Below are 15,482 nucleotides of genomic sequence, written 5' to 3'. Positions count from 1 at the left end.
CCATCTTGGCTCATGGCAACCTACGCTTCCAAGGGTTCTAGCGATTCTCCTGCCTCAGCCTCCTGAGTAGCTGGAACTACAAGTGTCTGCACCATGCCCAGCTAATTTTTTTGTATTTTTAGTAGAGAGGAGTTTCACCATGTTGGCCAGGTTGGTCTCGAACTCCTGAACTCAGGTGATCCTCCCACCTAGGCCTCCCAAAGTGCTGGAATTACAGGCTTGAGGCACTGTTCCCAGCTGCAATTTTTCATTTCTGTATTAGCTATCTTCTTTTATAATACTTAGACCACATTGTAATTTATGTCTATGGTCTTTCTAATTTTCATATTCACAATCATAGACTCTAGCATTATGTGGCTGATTATGTTTGTACACATTAATTAATAAGGCAATTACCAATTATTACTAATATATATAAGCCAGTGTATTAGTTTCTATTGTTGCTGTAACAAATTACCACAAACCTAATGGTTTAGAACAACACAAATTTATTAGAGTTCTGGCAGACAAAAACCTGAAGACTTTTACGAGCTTAAAATCAAACTGTCAGTAGGGCTGTATTCCTTTCTAAACGGTCTCTGGAAGCATCCATTTCTTTTAGCTTTCCAGCTTCTAGAGGCAACCTGCATGGGTTGGCTTGTGCATCATTTCCCCATTTTAAAAGTGCATCTCCCTAATCTCTGCTTTTGTCATCCTTGCTTCTTTTTCTGATTCTGGGTCTCCAGTCTTCCTCTCAAAAGGACCATTTTGATTATATTGAGCCTACCCAGAAAATTCAGGATCATATTCTCATCTCAAGATCCCTACTGTAGTCACATCTACAAATTCCATTTGGTCATGGAAGTTAACATAAGCATAGATTTTGTGGATTAGAATGCAGACATCTTTGGAAGGATGTTATTTTGTCTACCACAGTCAGTATGCAATTTTTATTATATGTTGCCAAAAAACCATAACACAGTAGCAGTAAATATCATTAGAAGTATGTGTAACTCAATATAAAAAGAAACTTTCCCATAATTATTTCTGATTAAAAATAAACCCTATTCCTTGAACACTGTTCTATTCCCCAATATTAGAAACATATAGAGAGAAGCTAGATAACCATCCATCAGTTATGTTATAGATTTGAAATAGACGTTCTCTCTATTTTCTTATAACTTTAGCCATCTCTTTTGCTTTAACTTTAATAAAGACAGTAGAAACACAAGGTCATTTACTCATTAATCTTTCAATTAAATTTGCAAAAACTAATGAAAGGGAAGATACAGAATACATGTTAAATATGCCATAATGCTTGGGATGTAAAATGAGCTTATATATTTTTGTATTTTTTTTGTGTGTCACTATATGCATACAATGAATTGCGGTGATTTTTCTCCAAGACTTTAATTCTGATTTTCAGCAAAATGAAAGCAATATGCATTTCTACCTTTAACTTAATCAATTTGAAAGGCTATGAGCAGAAGTAAAATGAATGAAGAAAATAATGAGCTATATTTTTGAGAGATTGATGTGCCCCATTTCAGGATGACCTACCAAAAGTATAACAGCATTTGGTGGTTCAACATACTCATCTCGTACATGAGGAAATGGAAAGCACACAACGTCAGTGGCTTGCCCGGGGCCATACAACTAGATAGTTACAGAGCTGTTATAAGGTCCCTGCTTTTCTAACTCCTAATTTGGTACTCCGTCCACAATACTATAAACTTTCAATATCCTACTTAGTATATGATTTTCTCTGATTTGGTATAATTTCTCTTTTCCTTAATCTCCATTTTGTATACGAAATTAATATTATTTAGTTGAGTCTCTTGAGAGGGAAATAAGATCTTTTCCAATGTCATTATGTACAAATAGACCAAATACAGTCAAGCTTATTTCCTCTTTCTCTGCAAAGTTCAGATTTAAGTAGGGAAAGAAAAAGGAGTTTAATGATGTTTTCTTGCCTTTTTCTTTCTTTCATTTACTCTTTCTAAGAAATATTAAGATTAGTTGAACTAAGATCTTGTTCCAAAGTTTAATGCCAGCAGTCATAGAAGAGTAACTATGTCTCATATTAATTAATATAATCATTCTCTGTGTAGGGGGTGGGGGGTGTAGGAAGCAATAAAGTTAACTGAAATATTTAAATACATATTGACAAATGGATCATCATCTGTAACAACTTAAACCATCCCTGATATGTAAACAAATAGCTTTCCTCAATTGTTTTTCTTTTAACTGTATTTGAATGTGCTCACCTCCATGCTACATATAAACTCATTTTTAATTTTATCACTTAAAGTCTTATTTTATTTTTGTTTTAGAAAAAATATTTAGATATGGAGTCTTATCTTGATTTGACCAACAAGGAGGTTGAAGCTTTGACATCAATGAGGGGTGCAATGAATAAATAATGAATTATTTACATTCACTTGATTCCTTACCCTCAAATACCTTCTGCTCAGTTTGGGGTCATTATATTACAATAGCTATCTCTTCGGCATAAGCTTCCTTACTCTTGTTACATTTCCTTCTGCATATCCCTTGAGTACTTTAAGATCAATCAAATTGAAGTCATTTTACTCTCTGTTTCTTGTACCCAGCTTCATAAAGAGTAGAATATATCTGTAGCATCTATAAATAATAAGTATAATAAGAAGTCTTTAGAGAGTCTTGAGCCAAATAATATTTGTTTGTTTTTACTACAATGACATGTATGAAGATTTCATTATGACACAAAACTTACGTAAGTGTAAAAATAATGACTGTGGGTCCTGATTCCAGATAAATAATTCCCGACGCAGCCATAAATGTAGATCACTCCCAGAAGAGATGGCATCTTTTGTAAGTCATATTTTACCAGTGACATTTTGGTGCTAGTTAATCAACATTTCCAGTACTGATTCTCTATTTGAAGAAATCCTGCCATCTGGAATGGGTCCCTCTAGTAATATTATTTAAATCATCATGGAGTAATGCTTCTTAATCACCTTTAACTTAGTTGGAAAAATTAATAGGCTTGTCTATTCAATTTATGTCCTCCCTTTGGGGTTATCTAGATATCTGTTTATTTGTAATAGTTAAACAACTTTATTACTGACATTTTTTTTCCAGAGCATTTTAACCCACAAACTTAATCATACAAAATATTTAATTTCTGATACTATTTAGAAGTTACAATTCAGATGAATCTGACTCCACTATACTTATATTTGTTTTTAACTATTAAAAATTATTCTTAATGGTGGTGCTATGTTCTTAAAATAATGTAGTAGAAAAATGGAGGCAATATGGCTTTTCTTTATATGGCACAGTACCATTATAAGTGTATATACTAAGATAATAATTTAAACAGAACCTTTAGATACGTAAAAAAAAAAGTCAGTCTTTAAAAAGAGTTGAAAAAATATAGGTAATATACTAATTTATCGAATGAAGCTAAGACATTACATATAATGAAAGTAGTCAAAACAACATGTACACATTAATAAAATGTTTGTACTTATAAGTCCATGCAAATGAAATGGACACTAAGAGGATATACTAACTTTGCCACCAAGCATCATTAAACACAGGTAATTCACAGGAGTATGAAGGTTGTAGCAATCTAGAGAGCTACCACAAGTCAAAAATAGCACCGAAGATAGTGGGGTGTGCACGAAATTAATAAGAAATTTAAAGAAACATAATTTTTAGCGTAAGTCAAGATAAGTAACCTGGCATAAGAGTTTTAAGTCTTTAAAGGTTCTGAAACTCAGTCTCACTTCCCTGCCTCAGTATCTTGTCTGATGGAAAAATGGATCAAAAACATAGATTATACTCATGCATCATTTAACCCAGGATTTCAAGATTATTAGGTGTTCCTTGACTTATTTATTCTTCATATATTCATTTTTTCATGCAAAAACTACTTACTAAATATCTTATATCAATAAGACACTGTGCTAGCTGCTAGATAGGAAAGAATAGGATAGTGCCCAAAACACTGAACCTGCCCTTATAATTTATTAGAAGGGATAAAATACAATAAATGAATACATCACAATTTAATAAGAGAGGTACAATAAAATAACTACTAATAAAGTAAGAAACAAGTATGTGTACATACTTCTGAATACTATTTCAAAGAAGAGTGATTAGAAATTGTTCTGCAAATTTGTGGTAGGGAGGAAATACAATTCAACCTTCATTCATGAACGACTATTCTGTGTCAGACATAGTGCATCCAGCTAAAGATACAAATATAAAGAAAACATCATGATTTTCTTCTAGGAGTTCTTAGTTTATCAGGATTATCTACTGTTGGGGTGCAAGGAATGTCAGGGAAGAATTTATGGAAAAAGTGGTACTGGAGTTGCATCCTAAAATGTAGGTAAAATTTTGACATATGGAGAAAAGGGAAAAAAGCTTTTCAGGGAGAGGCAAAACCATGACTACAACAGCATCTGCAATCTTCTCTCTAAACTTATTTTTATACTTCTGAAGGCTTGGTATGAAAATAACAGAAGGCATAGCTCTGTGATACATGCTTTACAACACCTTGTTTTTAATGCAAAAAGAATCAATGTTCTTGGAAAAATCCTTTTTTTATTATTTCAGCTACATTTTTGAATATTTTTATTAGTGCCATTGAAATTACCTGGCGCTGTAGATAGAGATGGTCTTATGCGATTTCCGTATTTTAGATTCCCCCAAATAATCTGGAAACTCTTATAGAAAGTAACAGAGATAAATTAAACCTCATTATGGTATGGTGTGCAAGTATTTTAAAACATTTTTAAAATACTAGTCGTTCGTAAGTGGAATCTATTCTAGACATTACGTATTTGTTTTTGTATGATTTTTACCCTTCATTTTATTTACATGGGTTGAGTATAGAAAAGAAAAAAATTAACTTATGAGCTACTGAGGTGGATTTGCTACGGGATGAGCAACATCAGCAGAAATATTACAATAACTAATTGAGGGTCAAGGTCTTTTGAAAAACTCTTTAGAAGTCTCTACTGAGAAAGCAAGAAGATGAATATAAGCAGAGGGACACAGAGCAATCCAAGAGAAAAGAGTAGAGAAATTATATTCCTAAATGTGGCCTTTTCTCCATGACCCTCTGCCTTGATTAACTTGAGAAAATCCCTTTTCTGACCTTCCCTCTTTAATATTATTTTTGAATCTTCAAGAGAATTTAAACTACTTTCTCATTAGCATAGTTTGCGAAGACGTAAGAAGTCTATACTTTGCACACTGGCCAGAAAAAGCAGTTTTATCTGTTGGTAGATTCTTTGTTTGAATCTATGTTTCCCCTCTGTGATCTCTTCTCCATGATTAGTTTAAAAGCTCTTTTCTTGACGTGGTTCAGCTTTGATATTATGAAACCACACTTCGTGTTTTACATTTTTTCCTAAGAAACTTGTAAAAAGTGACTTTTTGGATATAATTATGATGTAAACTTGTAAGGTGACAAGTTTAAATTGGAGCTTTGACCAAAATGATGGACTGGTTCCGAGAAGCTATGCTAACTTTATATAATATTCACTTTTCGCAAAACTGAGAAGAGGAAACAGCAAGAGTGAAGGAATATGATAAGCTTTTTTTTATTATTATCAGTCCTTAATATGTGGTCCACAATAGACTTTAGATTTGGTTATAGGTTGATTGATGTAAGTGGAATATTTGCACTAAACTTTATGGTTTAAAATATGTTTTTGTATATATTAATATCATAAATAATTGTATAAGTTCCATTGCTGTTATATTATTTCATTGTTATGAAAACTGAGCTTCAGATATGTTAACTCACTATTGAAAAGTTTTACTATTAGAGCTGAAAGCCACTTCTTATTTCATGTCTAGCTTCTGCTTTTACACTGATGTGGAAGTACAAATTTTAAAATTGTATTTAAAATATTGTCATAATAGCGTTAGTTTCATTAAAAATGTACTTCATGATTTTTGATTGGTAAGTGGGCATAGACTGAATAGATTAATGACCAGTGTTAGGTGAACTAAAATGTTCAAGGACCACCATTTCAACATCATATTGTAGATTTAAACCAGGGTAATGAGTGTTTACATAGCTTTGATATTGTCCTAATACTTGAATAATATTGGGAAATAATTTCACTCAAATATGTGGAAATGTACAGATAATCCCAGGGACTCACTGTAATTAATTTCACCTAGCTTACCAAGAAAACAGTCTGGTTTTGCATATTTCTCTAGTTTCACTACTGCAAATTAAGTTGTGTTTTATGCTTTTAAGTAAATTGATGTTTAATTAATACTTACGTAAATCAGATGCAAGGTCTTAGTTTTTAAGCTGAAGCTTTATTCAGGTCTCAGTTTTTTCTTTATATATTTTCTTAGCACAAAGATTGAAGCCTAAAAAATAACTGCCAGTCCAAAATCCTTAAGGATGTGTCTGCCTAGAAGAGTCAGCAACTGACTATGTAGCCCTCCCAAATACCTTTCACATGTCTTTAATACATCCAGTACTTCCTTTCATATGGGAAACAAGTTTTTACTTTACTTTTCCCTAGATGACTTTCAGTTAAATAAAATACTTATGGCTGAAGTATGAAACATGTTGGTTTTCAGACCTACTAAGTTAATGAATGATCTCTTCAGGGGAGCAATGTTTGATAGGTGAATGGATTGAAGCCTGAGCATATGGATTGTGTCTATGAATATAGGCGGGAAGCAGAGTGGTGAGGCAGAAAGTAGAAAATTGAAAGTTTTAAATGCGAAACCGAACAGATGAAAACTGCATGATATTATCCAGGGAGGCTCATTCTTAGGTCTCACAAAGTTTATGATATTACTAGCTAGACCCTACAAAAGAATTGGTTAATTTTTGATAAATGGTCAGATATTATTAAAAAGAGTCATTCTAGAGTTTAACAAAGTTTTCAGAATGTCTAGGCTCCTCATTCTATAAGTATGGGCATCAAAATCACAGCTTCCCCAAAGTCACATCTATGTATATCATCAGTAGAAGAAGTAGCGTCTAGAAATGAGGGGCCTTGAATCCCCTGTGTTTCTCCCACTTGTGCTGCTTTCCCTCCCAACAGAGCATCGATCATTACAATAGCCACTTTGTAAAGAGAATAGTTGCAAAGCTATAAGCAGTAAGAATTTTAAAAGAAAAATGAAGAAAGGTGATGCCGTTTAACTGTTTCTAGTTGCCAGGAGAAAGAGTGAGAAAGAATATTTACTTCTTCCAAAATAAAAGTTTAATCAGGTTAAGGAAGATGAGAAAAGATAAGAGCAGGAAGCTATTTGCTCCTTCAAAACATAGACAGGCTGCCTTGAACACTTCAGTTTTTGCCATATCAGGGTTTACTGGTGCATAATTACAGGTCCTTGCCAAATGTCATCAATCCATATTTCTGTTCTAATTTGAGTTGATCCTGTTATGAAGAGGATGTCTCTAGCGCACAGGAGAAACAGGAAACGACAGATTTTTAAGGTGAATTTTAAAGCAAGTAGTAATCTCAGTTTATTTCTCTTGCTTTTTTTGCTTTTCCTCAGTTTCATTTAAAAATAGTAAGAACAAGAACTTTAATTAGATTTATGTATGAAAGCTACCCTTAGACAATTTAAATCTGATTATTTTCTTTAGCAATATCAAAGTATGAAGGTTGTATGGTATATTACATTTTGAAACATTCAGTAATATAATTATTAAAATATTCCTAATTCTCATCGTGCTTATAGGGCTTTAAAGCAATGATCTTATTTAGGGCAACAGATCTAATTGCCTGGGTTGCCTTGAACAGAAACTACAGTTTAGTGATGGAGATTATTGCTGAATCATTGTTATAGTTTATGTCTGTAGTGTGAGCAAGTATCATGAAGATAAGTTTAACATATTTCTACATAAGAAAATAGTAAATGTTTCCTCAAACTCGGCACAATTCCCCTGATAGGGCATTTTCTGATATATTTATGAGACAAGTATGACTTATTTAAAGTTTAGCAGTCACAATAGTGTGTAGATAGGGCCATGTCACCTCTTTTTAACTGTTCCCCAAGTATCTGGCTGGCTCCAGTGTCAATGTTGTGTTTGAAATCTGCACAGTCATATTTATATCCTCCTATCTTTATAGTTCAGAACAGAGAAATTCATGGTTCTGATTCACAGGAATTACTGTTTTGTTACAATGTTCAAATAATGGCCCGCTAAAAATCTTCTTGCAACAGAAAGAAGTCCACTCTCCTACTATGAAGGTCATTACTGAAATCAATGCCTTCAGTTTAAAAGCACAGAGATGCCATCTAGCAGCCGCCCTCAGAAATTCCCTACACAGAAATAGTTCTTTCCCTATAAAATTGAGCAATAATTGAATTCCTACAAGCTTTCAGTGTTTGAAATTTTGCTTATAGAATGATGATTTGGCATGTTGTCTATAATTCAAACACTCCATTACAAATGAAATTAATTGACTTCCCTTAAAATAGGCAGTGATATACATCTGAGTTTTTCTAAAAAGAACTGGAAACTTACTAATTATACTTTAATTAATAAAAAGTATTTCAAACAAATTTCCTAAAAGAAAAATTGATCATCTGTCCCTACAAAAATACAAATAATTAATTAGTGTGAATTGCCTTCCTTTGTTGGAAGAGAATACCAATCTTGCCAATTTTTTGATACAGTAAATGAGAGAGAAGAAACTAAGTACATGCTGAAACTAAGCTCAGTCTATGAACAATGGATCTTGGCCATTTTAAAAAATTTAAAAACAATATTGACTTTCAAGTAACTTATCTACCATAAGATGGCGATACTTAAGCACTTTATAAAATGCCATATAAGACCTGTAAGCTTCAGTGACAGAAAACACACACACACACACACACACACACACACACACACACACACAACATTATAAATGTAAACATTATATGGTCTTCCATGAAATAGAATTGGCACTGTTGTTAGAAAACCGAGTTGTCTTCAGGTAAATTGATATATAAGAAGTGCTTTCTAAGATGTAGATTTCCAATATTTGATATATGTAAAATCCTATACTTAAAAAAACTTTATTCAATTTTAAGAGTTCTCCTATTTTGCCAGTTTCTGTTTATCCATATTATATATATATACACACACATATATATGTTTACAATAAATAGAAAATATAATAATATAGAATAATACTTAAAATTATTTGAAAATTTGATTATGATATATATCATTCCTCATGTATTAAAAGGTAAAAAACAGTTGGTTAGCATTTCTGTTCACTTAAGTGTTATCACAAATTATTTCTTATTTGTCCAAAAACTATTTTTTTGTAGTATTATATTAATGGATTGTTGATTTTAATTTCACCATATATAATTTGCTTTATGAATCCTGACTTTTAAAATCTAAGTCCTTAAGTAACTAGCGGAATAAAAAATAAAATTGTAGAAAATTCTTAGCTTGTAACCTAATTGACAATTCTTTTGAGGACATAATGGTGCCATCTGTAATTTTTTTGAGGGGGCAATATAAATATATATTATATAAATATATAATACAATAGTAGCTTCTCTTCATTTTTTAAAGCAATGTTTTGTCTAAAAGTCCTAAAACTTTTTATAACATTAAAATTACTTGTTTTGAAAGTTTTAACATTTTCTGTAATGTCTATGATATAGAACAAATATCTTTTGAAAAAAATCATCTTTTGTTCTTTGCACACTGTATTGCAGTATGTGGAAGCTAAGAAGGACAGTTTGAAAAGTTAACGTATGTCTTCCCTGGATTTTTCAACTCATTTGTGGCAAATATCCACAGTTCATTCTGAAGAAATTAAAAAGTTTTATAGCATTGAATACACACAAATAAACTCACCAAAACTAGAAAAGATTATATTGACCAAAGATGCATTGCTTATTGTAAAAATTTGTCTTCATATTTAACAGAAAATTATCTATATATTTAATTTTGGAAAGAAAGGGATGCAAACAATGAAGATATTTATGCATCAAAAATACCAGACAAATCAAATCATACACAAAATTGTTAATGAAGCTCTACATTTCTGAATTTATTTTAAAGAAAAACAAATAAAACTCACTTTAAGTCAAGTGACTTTTTCTGCAGTAACTTAGTGATTAACTTTGCTTTAAAAAATGTTCTACCAAGAATATTTCCAAATCAGATATATAATGGAATGTATTCAAAAGTTTTAAGCAATATATAATATAAAAAGAGTGGCAGTGGATAGAATGTGTCACTACAGGGTGCAGAGTCAAGAAGAAAAAAAAATAAATGTAAAAACAAAATCAACACTTTTTCCTAAGTATAAAATGCTTTAAAGTTACACCTTAGCATATAAAATATGCGTTTAAGATTATTAAGATGACATTCACACAGTGTGAAGCGTTTACATCAATAATACTAGTACAATCAAAGCTTTAAAATAAAATGAGTTTATTCTCATCAGGTCCCTCTAAATATGAAAGAGTACAGAAATGATTACAAATATATACGACATGATTCTAAGTTTTAACTGTATACTATATTAGGCCTACTAATATCACAACCACAGTATTAAATTATGCTTTATTACATCTTAGTTCTATTCAGTAATGAAAGGAAACTTAATTTGTCTACACTGCACACATGATGTAAAGCTTTAAAAATAACTTTATAATATTCCAAAATATAGCTTTTATTAGTTTTATAGCATGGAATCATTCTTCCTATAGTGTCAAATTGCTGTTGGCCAGTTAAATAAGTAAAATAATAAATTTTACTCTTTTTCACCAGGTGGCTTATCTCTTATTCCCTATCATTATGATTTTCTTAGAAGCTTTCAAATTATCTCACTTTGTCATCAAGACTTTTCTCAGACATCGTTGAAAATATTTGTCCATATTTTCCTGTCTTTTTATCAAAGGAGTTTAGCGTTCACTTTAATTGCCAGTACTAGATAATTTTCAGAGTTCAACGTCTACGAGCTAACTCATCCTTCCTATTGCCCTCCTTAGTTTGTTAAGGTTCTCACTTTCTGTTTCTTAACACTGATAATCAGAACTTCCTCAGTGCCCCCTAATTTTCTTAATGAAAAGAAAGAAACAAACACAAGCTGCTTTCACCAACGCCTCTCAGCCATGGCAGAGAGTATAGCTCTGCTGCTCTGCCATGTGTGTTACAAGCAGCATCCCAAATGTTTTGGACACAAACCGCAGCACGTCTGCGATGGGACTATTATTGACCAGGATAAGCTGGAAAACGCTTCCCTGCTTTCAACAAAGAAACGGTTCACCATGTCCTAATACATGTTTATAAATTGCACTGTTTCTACTGCAAACTCCTTTGCATTACCCGTCCGGCTTCAAAAGAGAGCATTAAGCAGTTGGACACGGAATAAGCGAAATTCCCCGGAGAGCCTCATTGCCCGCTGCCCATGCACATTATATTTTCTCCTGGTCCCTCCCCCCGCGCGGTAGGACTCTACCTTGAGGAGCTATTCCTCTGGTAGTTCACCTTGTTATCTTCCAGGCAGTGGGGATACGCCAGGCACCATAAGGTAGCTGAAAGAGCTGTCTCTAGTGCCGTTTTTGACATATTTATTTGCATTTTTGTTAGGTTTGTTACATATCGCACATGTATTTCAAACAAGACTCAAAATATTGTTCATACCTTGGAAGGATCTAAGCCGGCAAGCAAAGACAGCAGCAGGAGGTTGAGAAGGTTGGACGTCGCCTGCATTCTGATCTGGGTTTTTGCCCCCTCTTTACTCTCTTTTATGTAGGCACTCCACTCACTGCAGAGACCTTTCCCTCGTCAGTTGCACTTTCTGCCTGCCAGTCAGAGCAGAGTGGAAGCAGAGGCGGCGGCAGCAGCAGTAGCAATAACAGCAGCAGCGGCAGCGGCGGCAGCCGCCCTGGGGGGCGATCATTCCGCAGGCATTCTCAGAGCTAGGAGTCCGGGAGCTCAAGAGAGTGGGTTGGGCTGCAGTGGGCGCTGGCCGCGGTGCTGAAACGCCTCCAACCCTCGCGCCCCAGTTTACCCTCTCCCCCGCTGCTATATAGCCAGCCTACCTCAAAAGTTTTGACCCAAGGAATAGATAAAGGGAGTAACTGCTGAGAGAGGTGTGGAGACCTGGACAACGGATATGACATCACTACAGCTCCTGGGGGTTTCGGGGGGATATTTTGCGGGGAATTTGTTAACCGAACAAGGATTGACTCTCGTGCTCCAGTTCAGCATTTGCCGGCAACTTGAGCTGCAGAGAAGTAAAGAGTCAGCTAAATACAGGATTATGAAACAAATAGTGCACTGGAACCTTCTGCTGTCATTGACAGAGGACTTGATATTGTATTTAGTGCTTTAAACAAAGTTTGCAGTGCAGTCTATCAGTGTGTGTTTGTCATCCAAGGCACACGATTTTCAGCTGTTATAGATAGATAAATGTGGTAATTTATAGATGTGTACAGTCATTTGTGAATAGTTTATTGAAATTATATGTTTTGGTTAGGTATTGATGTGTATCTATCTATGTATCTAGGGATTTTGGTCATCTGAAAACACTATGCATAAATAAATAAAGAGACTTATATTCTTCTTTTAGTTATAAATGGTATATTCCATTAGTGTTCCCCTAACTGAAATAGCTCCACCACCCCATATGCACAGCCATACCTGGAAATATAGTTTTTCTATCAGTCTGACTTGTGTTTTTACTTGAGGAAGAATTCACTGATAGATGGATAGTGGGATGGGAAAAGTGACTATTTCTAAGCTTTCAAACACTTCTGTAACCTAGGGCTCAAGAAAAGACAGAATACCTGCTTCACAAGAGCAAAGAAAGGGTAAATGGCAAACTCTCTTACCCTGCATCATTCAACCTTACTTAAGCAATTTCATTTCTTTGAATGTAAAAAAGTGTTCTCAATAATATAAAAAGGAAGAAGTTGGTAGCCACCCTGAAATATCCCCCTCGTACAATTATGCCTTTAATATTTCCATCTTCTGTTGATTTTTCTAGAAATTATACTTCGTAAGGGTTAAAATATATAAACTGGGGTTGTGGACATTGCTTCCTTTTACTTCCACATTTAAAAGACAATGAATTGAGATATCAGACACATACCGAGTATAAAACCTCCATCAACCTTTCACTGAATATATACTCTATTTTTAAATATAAGAAATCCTAATTAGGACTCAAATACATTTGAAAGTTATTGCCCCCAAGAATTTACAACATATTGCATCTGTTTTTATCCTAATATTATCAATGTTACTGGAGGTATTTATTTTCTATAAACATAAATGGCATGAAGTTCACTACATCTGATAATTTTTTTTTGACGGAATGGATCATGCAAAATAGAGATTGCAGAATCATAGAAAGAAAGTGAAATTACTTATGATGGTATTAATTTAATAACCTTAACAGCCATAACCATATTTAGAAGTTTCCATTATTTTGAGGTAATAGATAAAACTACAGAGTTGTACCACTCTTTGAGATAACTTCCTAGAACATATTTGTCAAAGAGCTTTTTTTTCCTTTTACACTTGTTTCTTGACCTAAACTTTTCTACCTATCCACATCTACATACCTATCTATCTATGTAGGATAAAATCAGCATAATTTTTTAATAGATCACACATTGAAATTATTGAAAATTCTGCATCCATTTTAAAATCTTTGATATGACTGTGCAGATTGAAAATGAATTTGCAGAGGTGGGTTCATTGAATGATTATAATAGTGCATTTTTATTATCCATTCTCTAAATACATTTTTTGTTGTTTGTACTTACATATGCTTTTCCCTCTTCCCAAGATGTCTTCTACCATCTTTTTTATATCTCTACCTGTCAATTAGCAGGTAATAGTACATAATACTTGTTTGAGTAGAGGAAGCTGTATTTAACAGACACATGCAGTAATATGAAAATATAATCATAGCAGTTTTATCACTTCAAGATAAACAGATATTCTTATAATGAAAATAATGGTTTTTTTTTTCGGGAAACAGAATTATGCTGATCTCATACATGGTTTACAATATTAGTGACTGGACCAAAACTTTTATGTGGGTGGAGATTTTTATTCTCTTTAACTCTCCTTTTTTATGGCATTGGAATACCATTTGTAACAAGAAGTTAATAAGAAGACGAATTCTATGAAATCTTTTCAGAAAAAAAATGTGATGGAAGGAGATGATAATATTTAGACATCCAAAATAAGTAATATGTGGTAATTATGTTACAAATGAAAACAGATGATCTTATCATACTTACAACATATTTCCCATAAGAGAAGCTTCGTCATTTGTAGAGAATAATCAAGTTCAGTAATGAATCAAAGCTGTATTAAACAGGCCACTGAAAAACAAAAGCTGTAATCTAAACAGTAAAAATTCACCAATACTCTACTACTTCCTCTATCTCTCTTCTAAAATAAAACAATACAGTTGCATAGCTTCTCTTAAAGATAACTATTGGTTTTAGTTAGTAATTTATTTAGTAATAAAACCCTCTTATAATATATTTCCATACAATCAATTTAACAACATTGTAGGTAACATCATATCTTATTCATACACTGCAAACTATGGAGCATTTCTCATTGCAAGAAAGAAATTCCAAGTAGTTCTTTGTATCTCGTGTCTTGCATTAGCTAGTCAAAAAGGGTTCTACTAAAAGTAATAAATGGTGCATCTTCTTGCATTTTTTTTTTTTTTGCTGTCACTTCAGATTTGTAACTGTAGTTAACCGATTACAAAATTATACATAATTATATATAACATAAAATTATACATAACTTAGATTTAGAAATCTTGTGTTTTTGAATGCATGCATAACAAAGTATTTGATATTTATGTGTCTTGTCAAAGTTGGCCTTCTTAAGCTTATATGAAGTTGTGGTACAATACAACACCTAGAACAAATGATACAAATTTTTAAAACATTTGTGCCTAATAATACAAAAGTTCTTAATTCTACATTTGATTATAGTGTTAGCTAAATGTTTTATGCATTTAATTTTCTTTTGATAACAGACTGTGTGATATACAGTTGACCTTTGAATAATGTAGGTATTAGCAATGTTGACCTCTGGTGTAGTTGAAAATTTACAAATAATTCTGACTCCCCCAAAATTTAACTACTAATAGCATACTCTTGACCCAAAACCTTACCAATAACATAAATAGTTAATGCATATTTTTTGTTATATGTATTATATACTGCATTCTTACAATAAAACTAGAGGAAAAAATGTGATTGAGAAAATATATTTACCATTGTTTAAGTGAAATTGAATAGTCATAACTGTTCTCATCCTTATCATCACGTTGAGTAGACTAAGGAAGAGGAAGAAGAGGATGGGCTGATCTTGCTGTCTCTGGGGTGGCAGAGGCAGAAAAGATGTAAGAGATGGGAAGGGAGACAGGAGATGCAGACACTATTAGTGTAAGTATACAGAAATTACATTGTAATTTCTGTCTGACTTTTTACTTTATTTTCTCTAAACATGTTTA

General features: G+C 32.9%; 1 protein-coding gene across 1 annotated transcript in view; it reads right to left on the bottom strand.

The window, feature by feature from the left end:
* OLFM3 (olfactomedin 3) overlaps positions 1–12,051 on the bottom strand; it is a 200,291-nt gene extending 188,240 nt beyond the window's left edge. The window contains exon 1 of the mRNA XM_045366346.3: positions 11,627–12,051. Within this exon, the coding sequence (XP_045222281.1) occupies positions 11,627–11,695 (69 nt within the window). The 5' untranslated portion in view covers positions 11,696–12,051. The remainder of the gene's footprint in view (positions 1–11,626) is intronic.
* Positions 12,052–15,482: the final 3,431 nt, after the last annotated feature.

The sequence above is a fragment of the Macaca fascicularis genome, chromosome 1 (genome assembly GCF_037993035.2).
Source record: "Macaca fascicularis isolate 582-1 chromosome 1, T2T-MFA8v1.1".
NCBI classification, from domain to species: Eukaryota; Metazoa; Chordata; class Mammalia; order Primates; family Cercopithecidae; genus Macaca; species Macaca fascicularis.
Note: the sequence above shows the minus strand (reverse complement) of the source record. Positions and strands in the feature narration are given on the sequence as shown.